The sequence below is a fragment of the Chamaea fasciata genome, unplaced genomic scaffold, assembly GCF_029207755.1.
Source record: "Chamaea fasciata isolate MVZ Bird 193981 ecotype frontalis unplaced genomic scaffold, bChaFas1.0.hap1 SCAF_8, whole genome shotgun sequence".
Lineage (NCBI taxonomy): Eukaryota > Metazoa > Chordata > Aves > Passeriformes > Sylviidae > Chamaea > Chamaea fasciata.
This window is the reverse complement of record NW_027094093.1, coordinates 6,065,279-6,090,467: the sequence shown is the minus strand read 5'-3', so window position 1 is coordinate 6,090,467 and position 25,189 is coordinate 6,065,279. Positions and strand designations below refer to the sequence as shown.

General features: G+C 42.7%; 1 protein-coding gene across 3 annotated transcripts in view; it reads left to right on the top strand.

Annotated features, from left to right (window-relative positions):
* The first annotated feature begins 22 nt into the window (after window positions 1-22).
* Window positions 23-25,189, top strand: part of DIP2A (disco interacting protein 2 homolog A) — a 79,190-nt gene continuing 54,023 nt past the window's right edge. For all 3 annotated transcript variants that reach the window (XM_066189487.1, XM_066189486.1, XM_066189488.1), the window contains exons 1-2: window positions 23-183; window positions 24,328-24,399. In XM_066189487.1, the coding sequence (XP_066045584.1) occupies window positions 87-183; window positions 24,328-24,399 (169 nt within the window). In that variant the 5' untranslated portion in view covers window positions 23-86. The remainder of the gene's footprint in view (window positions 184-24,327; window positions 24,400-25,189) is intronic.

The window sequence follows — 25,189 nt, the reverse complement described above, 5'->3', positions numbered from 1 at the left end:
CCGCCCCCGGCCCGCCCCCGGCCCCACCTGCGGCAGCGCTGGGCGGTGGCTCCGCCGGGCCCGCTCGCTGCTCGCCCACCCGCGCCATGGCGGCGGAGCGCGGGGGCTGCGCGCTGGAGGCCGTGCCGCTGCCGCCCGAGGTGCGGGAGAGCCTGGCCGAGCTGGAGCTGGAGCTGTCGGAGGGTGAGCGGGGCCGGGCTCGGGGCGCGGGCGGGCTGCGGGGCCGGGCGTGAGCGGCGGCGCGGCAGGAAAGGCCGCGGGTGCCTGCCGCGGGCGCGGTGCCGCTGAGGGGTCCGGGGCCGGCGGCTTCGGCCCCGGAGCAGTTCTCGGCGGGCCCGGGCTCCGCTGCTGCCGGAGCCCTCCCCGGGAGCCGGGAGCCGGGAGCGGGCGGCGGCGCCGGGCTCGGGCGGGCCTGCGCCGTCCCCGCCGTCCCCGCGGCTGCACCGACCGCCCGCGGCCCCTGCGGCCGGCGCCTGCTGGAGGCCCCTCAGGAGCTCGTCCAAATGGGCGCTTAGTGTGCAGCTGGGTACTCTGGAAAGACAATTTTATTGTAGTTTTCGTATCTGTTCCTAGCTGTAGCTGAAACCTTAAATCTTTTCCTCTGTATCTCTCATTAATTTCCAACTTTTTCGTGCTTCACTGTATATACGGGCAAGAATATGATGATGTTCGCTCCATTTTTATAGAACCACAGAATCATAGAATGGTTTGCGTTGGAATCTTAAAGCTCACCCAGTTCCATCCTCCTGCCGTGGGCAGGGACACCTTCACTAGCCCAGGCTGCTCCAAGCCCCGTCCGGTGTGGCCTTGAACACTCCCAGGGATGTGGCAGCTGCAGCTTCTCAGCTGTGGCCTCACCACCCTCACAGGGAACATTTTCTGCCCAATATGCCATCTAACCCTGCCCTCTTGGCAGTGGGAAGCCATTCCCCTTGTCCCGTCACTCCAGGCCCTACTCCAAAGTCCCTCCAGCTTTCTTGGAGCCCTTTCAGGCACTGGAAGGGGCCCTAAGGTCTCCTTAGAGTTTTCTCGGGGCTGAACAGCCCCGGCTCTCCGTGCCTGTCTCCAGAGCAGAGGGGCTGCAGCCCTGCGCATTAATGGGCCCAGAGGTGACAATATCCAGTGCCAGGCAAAGGGTCGCTGTGACCATCGCATGGATTTTCAGCCCCCAGAAGGAGACATCCCTTCCACCTCCAGGTCAGTGTCTGGTGATCACAGCCCTTCTGTGATCGCTGTGGGTGGTAGTCGTGGTGTCTCTGTTAAAGAGCTGGGGAAGGATTTTTTGCATGCTGATGCTCTGGCGTGGCCTGTCCTGCAGACAGGCAGGTGCGAGCACTCGGTACAGGAGGGCTTGCTGGGGTGGAGGTGACAGAGGCAGCGTGTTCCGGGAGCAGTTGCTCGTTGCATTTCCCCCAGGTACACTGTCAAGCTGCACCCTTGAATAGAAGAGCTAAAAACCTGTTAATACCATCTGTGGTTTTGGGATTAGGAGCGTTCAGTGTGCTCCTCAGATGCTGCAGTTTTCAGGTCAGCAGGTTCAGGTGGGCGAAACTGGGGCCCTTCCACCTGAATGTGCTGCCTGGTTCGGGTCAGGGTTTCAGAAGTTATTCACAGGTCTGCTGTCAGCACCTCCAGTGTGGAAGCTTTGGTGCAGAGGCAGGGGAAAAGTGTAGGATGGGTGACTGTTGTCCAAGTGTAACCTGTTGCTGCACGCCTGCTGGCAGAGTCAGAAGCAGTACCTGGCATGCCCTGTTGCATGTGCGAGATGAGTTCCTGCGTGCACGCAGGACCGTGTGATCCATGGCCGTGCTGGGTACACTGCTTCTTCCTGTGTGCCTGCTGACACGGGCAGGGATATCCTGGGGCTGGCTCCTCTGCTCTGTAGTTCCTGCCTGTGTGTTTGTGTAACTGATAAAGTATTTTTTTGTGGGTGGATCTGCAGTATGTTAAACTTGAAGTGGTTGCACACTGTCCTAGTGCAGTGGGCCTGATGTGGGATGTGTATTCAGCGGTGTAGCTGCTGCATTAATGGAGTGATTTGGTCTGGTGGTAATGAGATCTTGAATTTCTTGATCACTCTGAAGACTTAGTTTATGAGCTTAGATGTGACTCCTTTTCTGTCTTTCCTAAACTGGAAAGCATTTCAAATAGTTCTTCAACATCTGGTAATATGTTACGTGCTCATATCCTGCCATTGCTTGATGTTTGTATGGGCAGCCTTTAATGGAGCCCTGCATCATTAGTGCTCAGAACTTGCTTGCTCAGAGAGGAAGGAATAGCAATCTAAGATTTCTTAAGCTGAATATGCCTCAAGATAGGGAAGGTCAGTCCTTGGGCGGATGTTCACATCATCTGAGAGGAAGTCTGAAGGGAGAGAGAGAAAAGGAGAAACGTGAGAGCAAGTTCCTTTCTACTTTGTCTGTATACTTTGTTAATTGAAATATTGTGTGTGTTGTGATGAGGCAGGAATAATGTCTGTTCTCTTTGATTACATTATTTTCACCTGTAAGAAATAAGTCAGGAAGGTGATTAATTGCCTCCTTTGATTTTGCTTCAGATGATCATAGCAAAACTTGGGAGAAGTGTATGAGGTTAGAGAAGAATGGAGACATGAGTACGTTGCTACTTTCTAAAGACAACTCAAAATCCTAAGTAGAGAATTCAGCTGAGAATAATTTTGGATGGGGATGGAATGCCAGTTCATGCTACCATTCCAGTCATGTGCACTGTTGGGAATCCTTCAGTTTTACAAGATCCTGATCTCTTCCTTGACATTGTTTGTATTCTTCATGTGCTAGAAAAATAATAGTTTGGGATAAAAAAATGACCCTACTGTGATGTTACTGTGTTGCTTTGTTATATCAACACTGATTTCTTTCTTGTTGAAAAAAAAAATTTGTGAATCTTTTAAAGGAAACTAAGAGATCTGCCACAACCTTTTGGGGAGATAAGGACAGTTCTGAGACCGTGCCTGGCACCTAAGCTGAGTTTCAGCCGTTGGATGTGGACTAGGCTTGCTTATCTTAAGACTCTAAGATGCTGCAGATTTCTGATGTAATGGAAAGATGCAGAGTTCCCTAATCAGACTGGCAGGATCTGTGTCAGAGTATGATGGGGATGCTGTGAAGCTCCAGTACTTCAGGTTGCTTATTAGTAACTCTAAAACACTGCTGTTTTGGGGTTGGTTGGTTTGTTTGTTTTGGAGGTTTGGTGTGAATTTTTCTTCCCTGCTCTGAAAGAGAACTAAGGTTATAAACAGTTCTTAAAAAAAAAAAAATTATCTGCAGTGGAGATATATCTTGCAGTAGGAAAGGCATCAATGTGCATTTTAAAGCCTGTACTTGTTCGATGATATTACATCGTATATATGTATGTATTTTTATGTACCTAAATGTACTTGTACGCCACTTTGGAATTGGGTTTTTTGGGGGGTTTTTTTGCTTCTTCTGGGTGCAGGAAGATGCTTCACTTGCTCCTTGATCATCTAAAGCCAAGATACATAGAAGTAGTCAAAGATAAAATTGTGTAATGTGTTCATGGAGCAACGGGGACCTGGGGTCAGCTTGTGTTGGCTTTGTCTTCTAGGGCTGGTGGTGGTGGCAGTGCCCTCAGCCAGCAGTTCAGGGTCTTACAAGAACGTGTGACTACATTTGTTTTTTTCTAGGAAATTTTTGGTGCTTGTTGCTGTCTGGGTCCAGTGAGTCTGGGCCGTTTGGATGCACAACACAGAATTTGCATCCAGTAAAAATCGGAAAAAACAGCAGGAGGTGGCGTTTGACCAGCGTGTGAATGATCTGAATTTCTGCAGCTTGAAACATTAAGTATATGGATTTGGGTTGTCTTCTGTTTGCTAGGGGTTTGTAGATTGGTCTTACCTCAGTGAACTTGGAGTTCTTTTCCAGCCTTAATGATTCTATGAACTAAGCTGAAACTCCAAACAGATTACCTACAGTAAAGAGGCTGAAGAGATTTTTTTGCTAGTTCGGATCTATTCTGTTACTCCACCGATTGACAGATGGGGAACACTGTTCTCAATGGCTTCTATCAAACAGGCTGTAGGATTAGTTCAGAGACAGAAAAGTATTTCATGTAGCTTGCCATCTTAACTATAACCTCAGTTATTTCTCAGTTGATTTGGGGAGGAGCATTTTCCGCTTCCTGCCACACTGCTCATAGGTTTCTTGTGAGTCTGGCTGAGCTTTGGTGGCAAAGGATGCAATTTACATGGAGTGGTCAGTGGGCTGGTTGCTCTGGTTCCTCTTCAAATGTTTACATCTGCCTAGACTGAAAGCTGACTTCATGTGATTTTTATCCCACTTTTTTATTTCCCTTCTAAGAAAGGAAGAAGTTGTATGTATGACAAGGAAGCTTGGGGGATTTTGGGGGGGGTTTTGGCACATTTTGAGGTACTGCAGGTAATTCCTGAGTGGAAGAAGATACCAGCTTTGAAATATTTCCTGAAAAAGTAAAGGTATTTAATGTCTGACATTAAGTATTCCAGCCAATACTTTTTGTGATTAGTTTGATTGGGCTTTTAAATCAATAAATTGATAAAAGAATACTTTTTTCTTTTTTTTTTTTTTGTGAGAATGCCTTTCTTATAAAACCTAAAGGTAGTGGTCAGAGCTGAAAAGTTCAGGTCCTTTTGTTACACCAACAGTATTGATGTGGTATTAAATTTCTTTGTGTGAAATCCTGTGAGGAAGAGACACCAACACACTTGCTCCTGTTTTTCTTGTGATAAATCATGGTATTTAGGAGTTAAGTTTTTTCTGGCCTTAAAATGGTAGTTGTCTGTTATGGAAGTCTCGGGAATACATATTATCTGAGGTGGTCAGTGGGAAGAACTGTTGTGACTGGGGAGACAGATGGCAGTCTGTGAAACTTGACCTGCAGCACCTTTCTTGCTTAATTTCTGGGCTCTCCAACAGAAACTGTTAATTGTGTGATAGTACCTGGGGCTTGCCAAATGCCCATGGGGACTGAGTAAGTTTTCAAAGCTTTTTCTCACACGTTAACACCCGGCGCGGCGCGGGGCTGGGCACCCGGCTGACGTCCTTCAGGCTGTCCCCTCCGATCCCAGAGCAAGTGAGGAGCTGAGCCCAGCCCCAAAAGCCCTTCTCAAAGGAAAGCCCCTCAGCTACAAGAGTGCAGCCAGCTGCACCTTTCCCCCTTCTCCCTGACTACATCTTTTGTCTCTCTTAAGTACAGGTCGTTATCATCTCTTAGGCAGCAGATGGAAGAAAATTCCCTGAGAGAAAATAAGAAAAAAACCTACCCTCTAACATCATCCACCCTGAATTTTTTCCCATACCAACATGTTGCATCAAACTTGAACTTTTAAACGATATAATACACGCATTGCCCCAGTTATATACATATGTACCTCTAGATCTAGATACAGGCACAGTGTGACAGGCAGTTCACCCTAAACAAGGTCCCCTTGAGGGATGCATCATGTCTCTCCATCCTTTTGCACCACCAGGTGCAACCTGATCCCTGAGCAATGACAGCTCCACAGATGGGTTTGTCTTTGCTTGAGGCAGAATTGATCCCAGCAGTTTTTCCCAGGACACCTCTTATGTGTACCACCGGAACCTTATCTCTGTTGTTCACAAGGGCTCAGATTGAGCAGGTCCAGCTCGGTTAGTGGAGCCTCTGGCATTAACTAACCAGGTGGTCTTTGCTAAATGCAGCTCTGAAAGTCTCCCTACCCCGTGCCCTCAAGGTGGTTTTGAGCAGGCCATTGCACCGTTCAACTTTCCCAGCAGCTGGTCCGTGATAAGGGATGTGATATATCCACTCAATGCCATGTTCTCTAGCCCAGGTGTTTATAAGGCTGTTCTTGAAATGGGTCCCATTGTCCGACTCGATTGTCTCAGGGGTGCCATGTCTCCACAGGACTTGTTTTTCCAGGTCCAGGATGGTGTTTTGAGCAGTAGCATGAGGCACAGGGTAGGTCTCCAACCATCCAGTGGTGGCTTCCACTGTGGCCAGCACATAGCGCTTGCCCTGGTGGGTTTGGGGAAGGGTGATGTAGTCAGTCTGCCAGGCTTCCCCATACTTATATTGGGACCACTGCCCACCATACCACAGGGGCTTCACCCGCTTGGCCTGTTTGATTGCAGCACCCGGGTCACAGTCATGGGTGACCTGAGGAACACTGTCCGTGGTTAAGTCTGCTCCTCAGCCTCGTGCCCACTTATAGGTGGCATCTCTGCCCTGTTGGCCTGAAGCACTGAGCTAGGAACAGCTCTCCCTTGTGTTGCCAGTCCACATCTATCTGTGACACCTTCATCTTTGCAGCCTGATCTACCTGTTCATTGTTTTAGTGTTCCTCATTGCCCCGACTCTTGGGGTCATGGGCATCCACATGACAGACTTCCACACGGAAGTCCTCTAGCCAGGTGGAAATGTATTGCCATTCTTCAGCAGTCCAGATTGGTCTTGTCTGCTGCCAGTTGGCCTTTTTCCCCCTTCCTGGAGCCACAGCCGTGTGCCAACCAAACCAGGCTAGGCTAGACCACATGGTGCCCCTTAGCCAGGCTTCTATATTCAGCACACAAAAAACTGGTTACCCAGGAACTGTTATTCCTTTTCCAGCCTTTCCTCTCCATGCCCTCAGGCCTCACATTGGGCGCCAAGAGTCCTCAGAATCTTTCTGTATCAGGAGGGTAAAACAAATTGACCCATTTTCTTTTTCTTGCCATGTTTGATGTGTTGGATGATCAGAGATCTTTTTTTTTTTTTTATTCTCCTCTCTATTTTGGAAGGTAATAAGAAGCTGGTTAAGAGGCTCTCGTTGAATTGACCTGAAATATTAGCAACCATGTTGGAAAGCACTGTTGTAGCAGTGGAACAGTACAGCTGGCAGTGGTTTTCATCTGTAATGTGCCTTCCCTTTTGCTCTCATTCCCACTCCCCCATCATACTCATTTTTCATCGTTTTTGTTCTGCTGTCCCTCCCTTCTCTTTTTTCTTTCCTGCCTTCTAGAACATAGGAAGATAAGCAAGGTACCTAGTCTTAGCTGAGAGCATCCTTACACTTCTTGCCTTTAGCTGTTTCTAATGAAACAATTTTGTGAGCAGTGAGGAAATCCAGTCTTACTTTGTTGGCTCTGGCTTTCAGCTTAAGAATGATGGTGATGCGCTTAAAGGCTTGCAGGAAAAAGGACTAGATGTGCTATTCTGTTACCTTTATCACTGTGAGGAAACAGAAGATTCTGAACCAGGAAAACTGGGATTGCTAGGTCATCAACTTCCTATCCCATCAAAGCAGAATTTCAAACTCAACCAGTTAGGTGGCTGGGGCTTTTATTGGTTGTCTTTTGGATTTCTTCTGTAGTTTACCAGTGTTTAAATTAATATCTTCTTTGTGCTCGAGTAGAAGTCTTGTTATTCTGTCATACATTACTTTGGCAAGGAAGGTTAACACCTGGTGAGGAACAGAAGTATGATGGCAATTTGTACATTAAGAAAATTAATTTTAAAATTAAATTAATTTTCTTCCAGGTATTCTTGTGCAAAAATAAGCTTCCCTTAAAAGGGAAATAAATGCACGTTTATGAAGTAAATAAAATTAGCATTGAACACTGTCCTATGTTCTACCTCCCAATCCTTCCCCTAAACCTAAATTAAGCTCTGCCAGATATTGAAATAATGAGGTGACTTTTTCTTTTCCATTTGCTAGTTAAAATGCTGTTGGGGAGATTTTTTTCCTTTGGGTTAGTTTGGTTTTTTGAAAGGAATCGAGTATTCTTTTTGAAATGTGATGTCATTGAAGACGGGCTGTGGCATCTCTTCGACTAAAGAAGATGCCTGCTTGGTGACATTTCATACAGCTGAGTTACAGATGTATCACCCAGTTCTGTTGCTGAAAGACAGACTCTAATGTACCTGTATGCAAATGGGAGGGAAAACAGATCAGTCTCTTTTGATTACATGACAGTCATTTGGCTATTAAGAACCCTTGTATTTACCTTGGAATAAGTGTCAAAGTATTTGACAGTTTCTTGGCACAAGGTTTGTAGCTCTCGAGGAAACATAAACTTGGTGCATTCGCCTGAGTTTTCTTGACGTGATGATTGCAGGCTCAAATTCAAAGATGATAGAATCGTTTAGGCTGGGAAAGACCTCAGAGTTAATGGAGTCCAACTGTTACCCCACCATGCTGTGCAGTAAAATAGAGTGTGTGATTTTCCTGTGCAGTTCTGCAATGCAGAATTCAGGGGACCAAGTTGTAATGTGTGACTGAATAATTAAAGCATCCAAATTGTCGTCGTATCCTTCTGTCACATTCTCACTGCTTTATTATGACCTTTCTTCTTTCTCGAGGTGGTGTTTCCCCAGCAGTGCTCCACAGGACACAAAGGTTTTAAGCTTCTGTGGATATTTGTTGTTGTTTTCCTGTGTGGAAGCTTGTGCGTTGGGAGTGGGTATCTGCATTTTACAATTCAGTGAAGAAAGAAGCAGCTCTTAATCTTCTGTGCCTGTTGTTACCTTTTAAAGGTCAAGACATTTCTATTTGATTATCTCTGTGTACATCCCTTTGAGAACTTGAGGAGAATTCCAGCACCTGGTGAATTCAGGTCTCATCCCTCAACTAGCAGGGAGTTTTTGTTCAGTGTTCTGCAGGATGCCAGTGATGTCTGACAAAAATCTGCCTCATGTAGGATTTGCTATTTATGGACACTGAAAAGATACTAATAGCTGGTGTTGTGATATTATGAAGACAGATGCAAGTAATCTTTTTTCTGGCCTTCTGTTATAATTCACTGTGGCTCAGGTTTTTAAATTTTTTTTTTTAATTTTTTCCTTTTTCCTACTTATAGCCATATGGCCTCAGGGGCTGGATTGGGTTGAGGGCAGAAGAGTGAAAGAGGGTGCCAATACTTCAGCTTAGCTGCAACAAGAATCCATACCCAAAATAAATTTTTTCAGCGTCTGCCTGTATCTGTACGGCTGTTCCTTCAATCTGTTGTGGATCCAGCCTCAAATGAAATGTAGGACTTGCTGATTGTAGTGGCATTTTGTTCTGCAACTTGAAATACGAAAGGTCCCATAAATCATAATCAATATGTTTGTGTCCCACAGATCTGGGATTCATCAGATACAAGGGAAAATACCAGCCAACTCATCATTTTACCAAATAGTGTTTGAGAAGTTATTTGCTCCTGGAGAAATGAAAACCTGTGTTGGGAGGTGGGTTGGACATAACTGGAGGGACTTCAGCTCCATATGTACCAGCTGCTTGTGTATCAAGGTGGAATTCTGTCAAAGTCCCACATTATGAGATTTCTGCCTTACATTATAAGGAGTAAAAAATGTTAAGAAAGTGCCAGCATGTGTGGTTGTAAAGAAAGCAAGTCAGACAGGCCATGTTGTGGAAACACACAGTGTGGTAGGGTTAAGAAAAGGCCTTGAGACCACAAAACATTTGTTGGCAATTATGTGTTGTCTAACAGAATTACTGAAGTTTCTCATTTCAGATGTTTGTGTATGAATTGTATTTGGTGGGAGTTATTTCAGCTTGCAAAGAATATTCACGGTTTTCAGAGATGGCAGCGCAGTAAAGATTTTTTCCTTCATTTCTCTTTCAGAAACAGTGTTTTAAAAAAGCAAATTTAGGTGTGAGCATCTTTTCTAATTTTTTTTTAAACTAAGCTCTCATTCACTAAGTAAAAATCCCTAAGAAGCCTAAACTTTATAAACCAGCTAGCTGAGGTTGTGTAGTACATGCTGTAGGAATTAAAATGGTTGTACTTGGGGATGCTCATTCTTGCTCTTTGCCTTTTTTCTACTGCCCTTTGGGTCAGGTGTCTGTGTAGTAAAATGCATGGCCTTGAAACTTCTGAACAGTCAGGCAGATGGACCCCAGCGTCACTCCTGGCAGGAGTCTGGGGTCTTATTCCATGCCTCCCCTGCCCTGCCTTGGTCTAGTGGAGGCGTGTTAAGAGCTTCACTCTGGAGTGAAATCTTCACACTTCCTCCCAGTTTGACCCTCCACAGTCCCAGTTGACTTCTGGGCTGCACTTAATTGTGTACCCAGAAACACCAGTGAGGTCAGGATTAGTTTGGCTGCTGTGGGTTTGTGTAGTGTATTTTTGCCATGTGTTTGTCTGCCTTGAGCAGTTTGGGAAACTGAAATAGAATATATTCTGTGGTGTTCAGATCCAGATCTGTGGCTGGACGTATGGGTTTGAGCAATAACACAGGGGTCAAGGCGATGGGTACTTTGTCCCTGTGCTCACTTTCCATGTACAGCCTCCTTGTTAGGGAGAATTTGGGTTACTTTTCATGAATAATTGAATAAACCAGTCTGTTTAAAAGCATGACTTATAGTAATCAACCAGTGTGATAGTGCTACGGAAGAAGAAATGTGTTAAGGAAATGAGCATTTTTAAACAGGAAACTCTTCTGATGAACTTAGTGGTTGGAACAGATTATATTTGTGATTCTAGACTTTTCACAGTTGTGAAGCCAGGATTAGATGTATCAGCAACTATTGCCTAAATAAATGCAAAGTCATAGTTTTCTTCTGTTTTGATTTGATTTCCACAGCGTATCAATTTATCAGTGCCTGAGACTGACCATAAGCAAATGAGACTCTCCCCTTCCCAGCAGAAGGTGTTTTCTTTCACCTGCCCTTCAGAATGGTTAGATTCTGCTAATTGAAAGAAGAATTTCAGGTGCTGGGAATACCTGTAACACAGGTGTTTACAGGAGGCAGCGGCTGGAATGAAGATCTGCAAAAAGTATCACTATGGATATTGCCCTTTCCCAGTGTTTTTTTTTTTTCCCTTTATTTGATTTTTTACTCCGTTATTAGTTACAATGTAAGTAACTTTTGGCACAGCCCCCTCAAAACTACAAAAGCCTTCCTTGACATAAATATTCTGTTACTGCTTGTAGCTGTGGCTCAGTATTCCAATCTTAAGTTACTGTTAAGATTATAAATCATAGTTTAAGTTATAAAATGTCTGTGTAAAAATCCTTGTATGTGTTACTTTTATCCTAGCAAGTTATTTGGGTCTTAAACTGACATAAGTCTGTGTAGCAGAGTTGTAGCAGGGTAGTTGGGATGAGGTGATTACAGGCTGGTTTGAGACAAGGGAGGAGTAGCAGAATGCTTAGTGAAACTAGAAAATGGTAGATAGTAGTAAGAAATAACTAGTCTTGTATTTTTATTTAAAATGGAAGTCATATAAATTAGATTTGACAAACTCAGTGGCTGAGTATGTACTTATACAATTGCTGTATTGCTGATCCTTCTTCCTGGCAGGACCAGTGTTCCCTGGACTGCATCCAGAGGGAAAAAAATAATTTTAAAAATACAAAACTTGTGAATAGCTAATAACTGACAACTTGTTCTTGTGATCATTACATGTTTTCTGTGCCCTGCAGCACCTCCCTGCATGGGCAAGTTCTTGCATCAGGGTTGCTTGTACCATTTATTTGAGTTCTTCCCTTTTTGGGTTAAGGCCCTTTGGCCACGATTGTGCTGCAAACAGATTTTTCCTCACTGTGGAAAGAGCCTTTTCTTGGTTTTATGCACTTCTGTCCAAAATATTCAGCACTAATAATAACCCACAAGGTTTTTTGGAGGATTTTCCTTTCTTGAATATTTGTGAGTAGTGAAGTGAACTGATAGACACTTTATGCTGTACTCTGCAGGGCTGCAGTCACATGTTGGTGCAGCTGGTGCAGTTTGGGAAGCCCGATGAACTGACTCATGACAAGGGGTAGCCTTGCTGTGTTCAAACAAGCAATGTTTTGACACTGCAAAATAAAGGGAGATTCTGAATCGGTATGAGATAATCCCCTGGGGTGATGGATGGGGACTGTGGGATAGATGGGTGACTCATGCAGTACCGATGCTGTCAAAATTGTGTTCATCACATGAAATAGGTTCTCAGTGGCCATTCAGAAGAGAAGCTACCAGCTGCAAAACTTGAGAACTTACTTTGTGGCCCTCATCAGTGGGTGTCACGGTTGGGAGAATGATTGCAGTGACATTGTTACCTGATGCTGTGTAAAGAACATCGCCTAATTTTGGGCTAGAAGGACGGTATGACAGTTCACTTGAAGTTAATGTTGCTGTTTTGTAATTAGTAGAAGTATCTTCAGCAAAACGTGGTTCAGATTAATTTAAATAGAGATAATTCTGTAAGCACAATGCTTTTACATTGTGACCAGAGGAGGGAAACATCCCAAACCCCTAAAAAATCATGGTGACATATTACCTTCAGAGGATAAACCTGGTGATAGTGTAGTAACTTCTGCAGATTTGTCACTTTGTAGACATTTTTAGGAACAGTGAAGTAATATGTTTTTAGTGGAATTAGCCATTGGTGTTTTATGGTAAATGCAAGTGGGTTGTATTTGGAGACTGAGGACGACTTAGGTTTAAAGGAAATCCACTTGTTGTCTTTATAGGAGTTGGTGTTATGCCTTTGAGACTCATCTTCAGGGTTTTTTTTTTTTTAGGTGTTTCAAGAAAGTTTCTGATGTCTGGGCTTTCACATGACATTTCTGGAGAGTCTTGAATACATGAGTTTATTAGCAGAGATTGTGAGCAGCAGGTCCTTGACTGAGGGCTATTGAAAGTGAGACATAAACATAGAAATAAACATAGAATCTGTAATTTGACAGAAGAATGTTGCATTGATGCCTTTAACCTTCTTTTGGTCTCTCAGTAGATCTTACTGGATGTTGATACCATGTTAATAACATTGCTGATTTCCAGCTTTTGCAGGAAGGGCCTTTTCTGGTGGCTTTCGTAGTGAATTTTTTTTTTTTTTTTTGCTCACAACAGAGAAAGTAACAACAGGATCCTAAGGAAAATCTACATGCAGAATTACTGACTTTGAAATTACTTTCTCTTTTTCCTTTCCCAACTGTAGTGACTTGGAGAATTTTTTTTTCTAGGGATGTTGTATCAGCCTGACAAGTAGAATTTCTTGAAATTTCTTGGGAATTTCTTGATTTCAGTCTTAATCTTCTGGGAGTGCCTTGGTTTAAAAGACAGATGGCTGCTAAGGAAAGTGGAAGGCTCCCTTGGAATGGAAAATATGACCACCTTCCCTCCAAATTATTATAACTGAAATTAAGGGGCTTTCGGCAAAGATATGGGATAAGGAGCACCAGTTCTTTACTAAAATATATATATACATATGACAGGGCAGCCAAAGAGAGCAGAGCGCTCCGGCCTCTCTGGGCGGCCCGGCCCTTTCCCCCCGGGGCAGTTCCGCTCACGGCCGCCGGGGGCGCTGCTGGCTCCGGGCGGGTGCGGTGATTGCCCCGCGCCTGCAGGGGGCGCTGTGCCGGCAGCGCGGAGGGGCCGCGGGGATGGCGGACGGGCGCGATGGGAGCGGGGGCTGCGGCTGGAAGGGCTGGGCGGGCTCAGCCAGGGTAGTAAACAAGAGGTTGCAGAAACTCCACGGGTGTAGCAGGAACCACAGGGCGCCCTGGCAGGGCAGGTGTACAGGGCTACAGTGTAGCAAAACCCCCCAGAGCCGTGGCAAAGAACGGCGAGGCTGGGCAGGGGCGGCCGTGCTCCGTAACACAGCAGAGAGGCTCCCTTGGGCGGGAAGGGGGCTCAGCGTGCCGGGGTTTCCCCTGAGGCACCCGAGCGGATGGTGAAGGGTCTCCTCTTTGGTGAGGCCGGCTGTTAATAAGGTCCCAATGCAAAGGCTGCTCTTACGAGCAGAGCTCCACTCACGGTAGAAGAAAGGCAGCAGGAGACGGAACCCCCGCAGTGGTGACAAATTCTCCCCACAGTAGCCTCAGCCTCTCTCCTCTCCAAATGCTGAGAGAGCACCAGAGAGCCTGGAGCCGCCCCGACCCCTTTTTTCCCAACCCGGTTCTTGAGGTGTCTCCACTGCTCCGAGAGAAACCCTCAGATAAGAGGAGTGCAGCCAAGTGCCCTCCTCCCCTGAGCTTGGCAGCTTCTTTTGTCTCTCCTTAGTATCAGGTTGTTATCTTCTCCTGGCAACATATGGGAAAAAAATCCTGTAAGAGAAAGAAACAAAAAGGAGAATCCTAAACCCCAACAGGGGTCTTTCTAGAATCTTGGGGAGAGGGAACCGTAGCAACTGTGAAAGCTTTCAAATTTTAAAATTTTTAAGTATCTTTCAGAATTTGGGAACTAAACTTGCTTTCTAAATGTATGAATAAATCAGTCAAGGTGTTGAAAGAGCACTTGAGCATCTAATAGAAATATATAAGAATTTGAAATTATTATCCACTTGTGTCAGGTTTAGAGTGTTTTAAACTCATGGTTTGCGGGTTAAGTCAAGTACACTGGAAAAGTTGACAAGATAATTAAGGAAAACTAGAATAACTTTGGTCCTAAGAGAAGCTGAACTTCTGGAGAAATGTCTAATTTCTGACGCGCTGGAGGATTTAGCCATGCAGCTGTGGAGAATATAGGATTACGGGGATTCAGTGATTTTCATAAGACCAAGGCATATCCTAAGAAGACACATATAAAAATCAGAAAAGCTCTGCAGTTTGGAGGTATTGGAAAGTCTAAAATTGCAGAATTTTGGCTAGAAAATCGAGCTGTTAATAATGGCATGCCAAGACAGTTTTCTTGGGAAAGGATTTGCATTTCTGAAAGGAAAATTTTGTTCAAGTACATACAGATGTGTGTGTGTATATATATGTATCTAGGTATGTATATGTGTGTATATATATATATTTATAAATTGATAGGTTTAGAGCTCTCTTACCAGACAGCTGGAGAATTTCCAGGAATAAAAATCAAAATGCTCATTAATTAATGAAAGTCATGGTAGAGAAGTAATTTTTTTTATTTCCTGGTCTTCGTCAAGACTGGGGAGAGAGAAGACTGGGAAACTTGAGAAACCTTGTCTGGATGAATGGGCAGAGGAAGTAAAATAGCATTTGTACAGGTCACGTCAACAGCTTCTACATAGTAGATTAACAGGAATTTAATTGCTTTAAAATTCACAGCTGTTTATGAAATGCAGCAAGGCAATTAAAGTGTCTTCTGATCATTAGTTAAAATGAAGGGACTGATTATAACTATTTGAAATCCTTAGCTCTAAGAGTATCTGCATGTTCTGTGTTAGCAATGTGGGGAGTTCCTTGTGCCAGTCTAAAGTGATGTCGATGCCTGAACAAGAACAGATCTGTCTCAGGAATGTTTAAACCAACTATTCAAACAATTGAAACATGGCGTGGGGTATCAATTTTTAAAATTCCTGTATGTTCCACTTGTCACAGATATTGTCCGAACCTTGGTAATTGAAACAGTCTCTGCCATAAAGAGGTGGAAAAAGCAAGCAGCCCTTTAGCGTCATCCCTTGGAACTCACAGGTTTGCTGAAGTGGCTCTGGCCATTTTAATGTTTAATTAATTTTTTAATAATAAATATTAAACCACTGCAGTTTAGTGTGCTGCTTTTTAAGAACACCTTTCAGTCGTCTGAGAAAGTGCTTCTGTATCACAGCATTTGGGAGGATAATGTCAGTGGTGCCCAGGCTTTTGGAGACAAGTGTCAAAACCTATTGCTTTGAGCTCAGTTTCATTGCTAGTGAGTTTCTTTTGTGGAGACTTTTATGTTCCAATTGCCTCAGTTTAAATGCAGGAGATTGAGTAAAAAACAACTTAACAGTAGCTTGCTTGATTCTGCTTGTATCTTGAAACTGTTTTAATGCAGTTTTATGTGAGCTGAAAGCAGATCTTTGAAGGTACTGACTTCCATGTGAACAGTAGCATCTCTTCTTGGGTTTGGGGTTTTCTTTGGGTTTTTTTGGCTTGGTTTGGGCTTGCAGTCCTTGGGTGGTCCTGCTTTCTGTCCTGCATCCAGTCCCAAGCATCCAACAGGTTGTTGCTGCTTTACCAGGTTTCAACACCAGCATGAGGTGCCACTGGTGATCTTAGAGGAGATTTGAAATAAATCCACAGTCAGACTAGATCTGAATTTAGGATTAGGTGACTTTTTGTACTGTGACATGTCTGAATTAGACTGCTTTGAGTATGAAGAAGTACAGATTTTCTGGTTTAGGATGAAAAAGTTGAAACAGGTGGTGACTTCTCCGTCACAAGTACCACCAATCTGTGCCTTCATCCCTGACCTTCCTGTTCCTGAGCTCCTGCATTCTGAAGCCTTTTGTCTCTTGGCAAAAGAATTAAGAAACAAAACAGATACCTATTCAGTGTTCTGTTTATTGAACAATGTCTCTTCAGTGCCCTGGATGAGTCACGGGTATTGTTGAATAATAAATGTAGTGATGTAGATTTTCCCAGTACTTGCACGCCAGGGTCTTTGTTGGACTGAATGGATAAGCTTCAATCTGGTATTTTTGCATTCCACTATTTGTCTCTGTAAGTGTAGTAGTTTGTCTGAGCTTGCATTCTGGACACTCAGTGTGGTGTGTTAGTACTGAGTAACACTGCATTGGTGGGTTTTTTGTACTGGTCAGGCATCAAATATGTGAACTTTCCGAAGTTCATAGATTAATATTGTTTTAAGGGAATTGCTTGCAATCTTTTTATTTTAATAAAGAGATTTCAAGTGATTAAATGATTTGTAGTTACTTAAGAGTGCTCAGTGTTAAGAAGCTGTGGTGGTAAAAGCTGCTTGTAATGGAAGAGCTTGAGGAGAGCAGAGCTGTTTGGTGTCAAGTGGAAGAACTCTGGTGTTTCGTTGAAACTTTTTGTTTAATTGAAGCTTTGTTATGGTGTGGGTTTTTGAGGGGCCTGGTGCAAAATGTGTCCTCAGCAGTTGTTTTTTGGGGCTTCCAAAAGGGAGCGGGTCCTTCTCTTCCCATTGCAACCCTACCCCCTTTGCCCTCCTGCCTCTGTTTCTCTCAGTTCTGCTTCTGCACTCCTCTTTAGCCGCTCGCATGAGGGACAGAGTTTTCAACACGTTTAAGTGACCTTTCAACAGCACTGGCATTAATGACAGCACCAAAGCTGCACACCAGATTTGAGGTGAGCCCTCAATGAATCTCTGTGGTGTGGACGTGGAGAGATCACATGTGAGAGAAAGGAAAGGAAAACCTAAAGTGAGTTGCTTGTCTGACATTCATGGTTGTTTTAATACAGATTTTCTGCATAATTTATTGGTATTTTTTTGTCTCATGTCTGTTTCCCAGACTCAAAAAAATAAGAAATTGGCCACCAGAAAACCAGAGGTGTAATTTGGCAGGAAATAGATGAGCATATCCTAGGACAGGAGGAGGTCAGTCCATGTGAATAGGGAGGACTTGAGAATGCAGCTTTTTGGGTGGACCAAAATCTGTGAATAACTCCCTGGGGGAATCCTGGAAAAAAATAGAGATATTGGAGTTAGTGATGTGACAGTAAGGAGCTGGAAAGGTAAGAAGTCACTGTGAATTGAAAAGCAGTTTAATGATAGGACCTTAACAAGGAAATTATAAAGTATATTAATTATATCATCATAATTGTAAGTTATAATACTTTGATAATATTGTGGGTATTGTAACACTCATTATATAATAACTATAAATGATAATTAATTACCTGGTTTAGTGTAAGGTGTGCCTGACCATAGAAGGGTATTGAAACTAGATGAGCTTTAAAGTCCCTTCTATCCAAACCATTCTCTGATTCTATAAATGTGACCACCTCTCAAAGGCAGCATTTTTAGTAGATTTCTCAGGTTTGGTCCAGTTAAAGGCACTTTTTATTTCTCATGCAATTGACAATCATATACTTTTAATCTTCCAGTAGGATTAGTAAAGGTAAATAACCAAGTGGCTTGATAAGGACATTTAGGGGTAATGCCATCAAAAACATGGATACAGGATCAAACGATGCAGGACAGAATCTATATCCAAATGCATATTTTGGGAGACAGCAATTCCAAAGATTAGGCAGAAGTGGTAAGAAACAATAAGTGACTTAAGGTACTGCCAACCTGTCTCTCCATTAGTTGTCATTAATGTTGGTGAGGATATGTTACTGCAGAAGAGTATTTTTCAGGCCTTTGGTTATGGGTATCACTGCATGGGACATTCTGGAAACATGTTTGGTATGTGCTGGAGTTAGTTCACCTTTCCTCCCTAACATGCTTTGTTCTTAAGCAGCCGAATTAAAAACTATTCTTGTGTTCAGTACTTTGTTGTGATGAAGATTCATTTCACAAATCAGGTTTTAACAAACCTTACTTCATAGAAAACACTGCTGCTGAGCCCCTGCCTTGGCAGCAGCCTGGGATCAGCATGTTACATTCAACCTCAAACAGGTGCTGGCTGGGGGCAGCCAAACAAGGCAAAAGGTGCAGTTGGCAGAAAGCACAGAATCACAGAATGGGGCAGGTTGGAAGGGACCACAGTGGGTCATCTGGTCCAGCCTCCCTGCTCAACATTTTGTTGCCAACCTTCGGTTCATGCTTTTCAGGGAGAGCTCCATTTCATCAGAAAATACACTTCATAAGTAGCGTTGCAACTGGAAATAAATTGGACATAAGTTTAGCCACCACAGGGACCCATGCTGGGGCTTCCTAAGTGTGCAAGCACTGAGCTGTTCTGGTCCTAATAGGGATTGATGTTTTTCTTTCCCTGCCATGAGAGGATATCTGTGTGCACCAGCTGGCTTGCTTTGCTGCCTCCTTCTGTGAATAATTCAGCTGGTTTCTTCTTTTTTCTTCTTTTTTTTTCTTTTTTTTTTTTTTCCCCAGTTTATCATTCTGTAGTTCAGCCAGGATCTCTGAATCATTCATCTGATTCTTTGTGATCATGTCAGATGACTTATATGCGCACCCAATATATTAGTGAGGTCTGATTACTTAGTAAAATTATATTGTGTGTTATTTATGTAGCTTTAACATGAATGCTGATGAAGTTTGAGGTTTTTTCTTAATATGCCAGTGTTTTATTTTAAGAAGTCACAGTGTCTGCATTCACCATGAAATTTTGCCCAGTAGCCACCCCCCTCAGCCCAGTTATTTCAAGATTAACTGTAAATCTTTTCTCTAAAAGCATGGTTTTACAGTGCATGTGAGGGCATGGTCATGACGTGTCAGGAACTAATCAAATCTGAAACCAAGCCCTAGAAATCCATTGAAAAATGTCATAGTTTACAAACTGAAATAACTGGTGTATGGAGTAGGCACTGCAGGTTACAGACCTTCTCATTGTGTGTTTTTAACATACTTGATGAGTTTTGGGTGTTGTGCTGCTGTTTGAGGGTTTGGGGTTTTGCTGGTGGGTTTTTAAATGATTTTCATGGTCTCATAAATGAGTTGGATATTTCCATGGTCATGGATTTTTGAATCAGTCTGCTTCAGTCTTTAGTGTGGTGCATCATTCCTAAATGGAACCTTTGCTGTGATCTTTGTGGTTGCTCCCAAAGTTTGAATATGAGCTTTTTGCAAGTGGTAAGTATGGAATGCTCTTTCCTGAAAAATATCTGTGGCTGATGGGGTAACTTCTTGCGTATTGGTGGAGGAAGGGAAAAAAAAATCGGTGTTGCTGACTTCCAAATACGCACCATAAAAATAAAGCTTCATACCAGTTTAATAGTCTGAAGTATCTTCATTGTGTTAATTAATCACGATGCCTTATATAATGAGTCTTTGAAGGATATGAAAGGTAAAGAAACTGTAGAAAGGCTTTTCTTTATGATTCCCCCATACCTGGTTGTTTCTAGATTTGCATCTTCAGAGGCAGTTTTCATGGAATTTTTTGGGGATACCATAGAATGACTTGGTTCAGGCAATTATTTCTGGCCTCATTCATTATAATAGTTGGTTGCTACATATCAGACAGTTATTCCACTTTGATATTTTATCCTTGATGTATCTAGGAAGTGACAAACAGAAACTCCTGAGTGTTTTCATTTCTATAGTACACTGAGACTTTGTTTTGAAATAGCATTTTCGTGATGGGCAGCACATTGCATCTATACAGCATTCTTTCTGTAGCTTTTCACTTTGGAATCTTACCAAAATAACTGTGTCAGAGTTATTTATATAAGTAAACTTCAAGCCTTAATTGTTGGCTTGGAACTTTAAAGATCCTGTCCATTGATCTGCCTGACCACTCCTAGACTGTTTTTTTCCAACTTCTTTCGTTGGCTTTTGTGGAAGCAGACAGTACATTCCCTATGGGCCAGAGGATTCCCATTCCTTCCTCCTCATGAGTGTAGCTTTCCTCAGCCTTTTAAAGGGGATGGCAACGTTTCTGATCTCCATCACAATGAGAACTGGAGGTGGTACCTGGTGTGATAGATGTTGTTCACCCACAGGTGTACATAGAGCTGACATCTGTCAGTCTGTGTCTGTTCTGCAGGGACCTCCAACAGCAGAAAAGGAAAGTGGTAGAGCTGGAGCTTTTCCTGTCTCCCTGTGGACCAGGCTTAAGGATTTACTGCAGCAGTGGAAGAACAATTCATTAATTTGGCTTAACTGAGCCTAGAAACTGCTGCTAAGGCTGCTTTTGTGATGCAGTTATTTAACCTTCGTTTGAGCTGTCCAATGCTGACTCCTGGCACATGAAGCAAATAAGCCTTTAAGGCAGGCACTTTCAGAGTTTAAAAGGAGCAGCTCTCTCTTCTCCCTATGTACACATGCAGTTCTCAAGTGTAGATTGTATGGAACAGGATAACGTGGAATGCATGGACTCTGCACATCCTCTCTGACCTGCAGGTTTCACCCACCTTGGCTTTTTAAAGCTGTAAAATACAAGTGGTGTTTTTGTCCTGCAACTGCTTAAAAACTTCGAGGTGGAAAAGGTGATATGTAAATGTGTCAGAACAGAATTTTCTTACTCTAATTTCAAATTTTCTAATTCTAAACATTATTTTGGATTGCTTTGCCAATTGTGAAATGCCTAATGGCTTGATCAAACTACATTTATTTGTTTTGATAATTCCTTCTATTATTTATTAGGCAATTAATGGTTTTGTAAAATACAGTCCCACTGTGTAATTGTGAACAGAGTGGAAGGCCAAATCTTTTGCTATTAACATATTGCTCAAATTCCTTCCCTTTCTATCATTAAGATACATGTAATTAGATAGTCAGTATTTGCCTAGTGTCTAGAACTTGATGTTTCAGTGGTTGTGTTGTGTGTGCAAAGGTTTAATGAAATTCTGCGTTTTATATAGTTATGTATCTCCATGCTGCCTCTTTTACATCAGACAAGTTTTGTACTTTGATAACTTAAATTCCCTGAAAGGGATGCAAGTCCTGCTGCAAATTAAGCATTACCAGTGACATACATTTTCAGTGAAGTCGTGCTAAACATCTAATGCTGCTTCAGAGGCGTCGTGATGCTCTCAGGATGTTCCAAATAGTGTCTTTGAAATAGAATTTCTAATGGCTTAGTCAAATGCATCACCATATGAAATGATCAGATGTCATTTCCATTTTAAAGAGATTCCTGTAATATGAAAGATTCCAATCAAGATGTTTTCACACTTCACTTAGCTCATCATATGCAAACTAAATTAAGGTATCAGTCGACCTACCAGATGTGGTAGGCACAGACCTACCAGAGCCCTTATCTCAGGGATGGCAGCAAGTGCTGGCTGCTGTATAGTTTGGAAATCCAAAGCTTTCTTTGATTGCAAGTAATGATTTTCATCTTTTGGTTCCTTATTGCCTGTTGATCAATTTGGCTTTTGCCTGATTTATACAAGTGTAGTTCTGGGAGAACACGTACCAGGTAACCACATCTTGGAATGGGTACTAGTAGTAGGTTTAGAGGAGTTGTTCTGGTCCCTAGATTTAGGTGGTGATAAAAGCTTGTGGGTTAAATAAACGTGATTGTAAACTGTCATGGTCAGAATCTTTTGGTGGCACACCTATATGTATCCTAGCTTGAAGCTCACAGGTGTGCATATGGAGAAAATATGTCCCAAACCACTTTCCTGTTTTCACTAGACTGTTTAATTTCTGCCATTGTTCCTTCACATTCTCCCGTCTTTTGCCATGTTTCTATAGTTTATCTTAAAGGATTTGTATTTTGGTCTTTGGTTCATCATCAGGGATTTTTTTTTAAAGGTTGTTTAGGACGTAGAATTAGCAGTGATGTCTGCTGAATTGATTCCTCCACCTCCACCAACTTTTCAAATACAGTGACAGCCTATCCCATAAACATGGGGGTTATGCTTTAAATACATCTACAGATGACATGTGAGTTATGTTTTAGACTGGCAACTTGCCTGCCTTTCCAAACCACGTAGGAGCCACCTCTGCAGGCACAAGCCGATGTTCGTGCCCTTGAGTTTATCCTGGAGGAACTGGCAAAGGTTTCTGCGGTCAAGGTGGCAGACCTGTGATTGTGACTGTGCTCATCAGTGGCCAGGCAGTGCAGTCCTTAAAGGCTTCATCTTGCAGAGCTGATCCAGCTGATTAGGTTCATCCTGTTTAATGTACAGTCAGCTCATTTAGAAATGTTTCTGCTCTTGACCTCTGCAAACTGGGGACCAGGAGCCATTTCCCTATCTTTAGCAAGTGCCAGGCTCTCACAGATCCGTTCTCAGTTCTATTTAGTGAATTTGGTATTAAGATTCTGTTAGGTCTAGTGCTAACATGGTGGAATAAAACCATACCTGGGCAAAATCAGGGTAACTACATGACAGATTCTTGTGTGCACTAATGAATATGTTGTTATAGATGTTTTTTAAGAAATGCTAACACTTTCATCTCTGTCTAGATTAATTTTCTTGGCAGTTCTGACATATTTTATGATATGCGTTTTACAATACTTCAGATAATTCAAGTAAAGATCTCTTCCAAACAGAGCTCTAACAGCTCAGCTCAGTGTCTGGCTTTATGCAGGCTTCCTAGCTGCTTTGCTGAGGCCGAGGAACCTCAGATTGCTTTTGTGTAATCCACTGACTCTGGAGAAAGTGAGGCTAAACGACAGCAGCTGTGGCCCTGGTGTACCAGATGTGGCAAAGTGGCTCTTTTTGGAAGAAATGAGGGATCACAAAAACCCCATATGATGGGTGAATCCCCCTGAGGCTCTGGGGGGCAAGGGGGGAACAGTTGTCAGGGAGAGCCCCACCCCCAGGCTTTGGAGAAAGGAACAAAGCCCAGCTTGGCTGGGCTGCACGGCTCGACCTGCCACAGCGCTGCAGAAAGCGACAGAGACGCTTTTGACTTCGTCCTTTGCTTAACCTCATTCAAGGGAAGTCCTTCAAGTCAGCAGTCCAGCAAAATCAAAGAATTTCCAAGTGCAGCACGATGCTAGCCATCGTGTGAAGTACTCTGGTTTAAATAGGAGTTTCTCTTCAGTGCTGCCTTTTGATCAGTGCTGCCATGGCTTACCTGGGCACCTGTGTGGTTCCTGGCAGAGGCTGAGCTGTGCAGAGGGTTGGGGTAAGGATTACTGGAGCATTTATGAACCTGTGAGAATTGATGTCTTCGCTGAGCTTACAGTGCTGCACATTTGTGCCTAAGGTACAGTTTTGATCCTTAAAGAATTTGCTGAGCTTTAGTCTTCCAAATTACTTCTGGTTTAAGAAAAGCTGTTCTTCTTACTGGTGCTTCTTGTCTATTGGATTGGGTTTTTTTCCCCTCCATAACTGAAAATGATGCATCTCTTCTGATGTCCTTTTCCTTTTTTCATAAAAAGTGTTGTCATTTTGACCACCTATTCCCAGGCAGACAAATCTGCTTGGGCATTTTTGGTGCTTTATTTTAGTTTGATGTGAATCTCATTTTGATATTATAATACTATATATATAAATTTCTTTGTATTCCTTCTGCTATTTTTTTTTCTGCTCAAGAAAAATGGGAATTTCTGTCTTGTGTCCAAATTTTTATATAATATTCACATGGATTTATGAAGAAAAACTGGCAGATTGTAGTTTGAAGTACCTGCAATGATTGAAGCACTCCAGGATGTGCATTTGTTTTTCTTACCTGTTTTGAACAATGTCTTTGAACTCCCATTGCTTGTTTTGGGAGAGTGTCAATAGCTTTAAATGATGCATATGATGCATATTCACTTGGATGGAGGTTGGGGATGGCAGAGTGAAATTACTTTGGGTCTGTTAGTGTTCTCTGGTATAGGGGTGAGGCAGATATTTGAGGAAATGAAGAATATTAAGCAAAAAGTTAAACAAATAACTCTTCTGTGTAAAATCTGACTGAGTAAAAGGGGTTCTACTTGTCCAGAAGTAAGCTGAATCCCTATATATATATATATATATATATATATATATATATATATATGTAATTAATGCCTTTTTTGTTATTGCTTTTTTCTCTTCATAGTTTGCTTTGTTAAACTCTTTCACCAATATATTATTGACAGAATGATGCAAAGGTTTAAATGTAGCATTTCTAAACAACATACATTTATTTCTTCTTTTCTTTAGGAGACATCACTCAGAAAGGATATGAAAAGAAGAGGGCAAAGCTGTTAGCACGGTACATACCACTAATTCAAGGTGAGAAACTGCGTGGGAGTTACACCTTTCTGCCAAATCTGTGAAAATACCAAATGGAAAAGTTTTCACTAAATACACTGGATGAATTATAACACTATTTGATATGGCATCTAACCAGCAGTGGGAAATGACTGTCACAGAGAAGTGCAGAGCAAGGAAAAAGCCTGAAATATATATTTTTATAGTTTTATATGAAATGTTAAATGGTAACATTTTTGTCAGCAAACTTCAGTTTGACAACTGTGTCTGAGACTTTAAGATAACTTCAGAAATGGGTAAAGTTATTGCTAAAAGCAAATTGGCTGCTTTCATTAGATGAAAATACTCAGTAGTCCTCACTCTCATGCTTTAATGTGCTGGTTTTTGCATTCACCCTATGCCTCACCCCATTCCCACACACTCCCTCACCCCCTCTGTTTCTTCAAAGTATTGGCTTCTTTACTATAAACCATTACTTCTGAAGCTGGCTATTACCAGATTTCAACATCCACAGCAAAAACCTAAGTGCCCAACTTTTTTAAAATTTATTTTTATACTAGGACACTCAGGGTTAGGGCTCTTATGCTGCTACTGAGCTTTAATGTTCTATAATCTCCCCAAGTTTCCATGGCTTGACAGATTTTAAGATAAGGGAAAATGAGATGAAAACCAAGGTGAGTGGAAGCAATAATGAGACAATCTATGATAATAATAAGGAGAATGTATATAATGAGAACTCACTGTTGAGCGGTCAGAATGTAATCTGGTGTTTCATCATGGGGGTTCTTTGCAAAGCTTTCTTTTTTGTGGT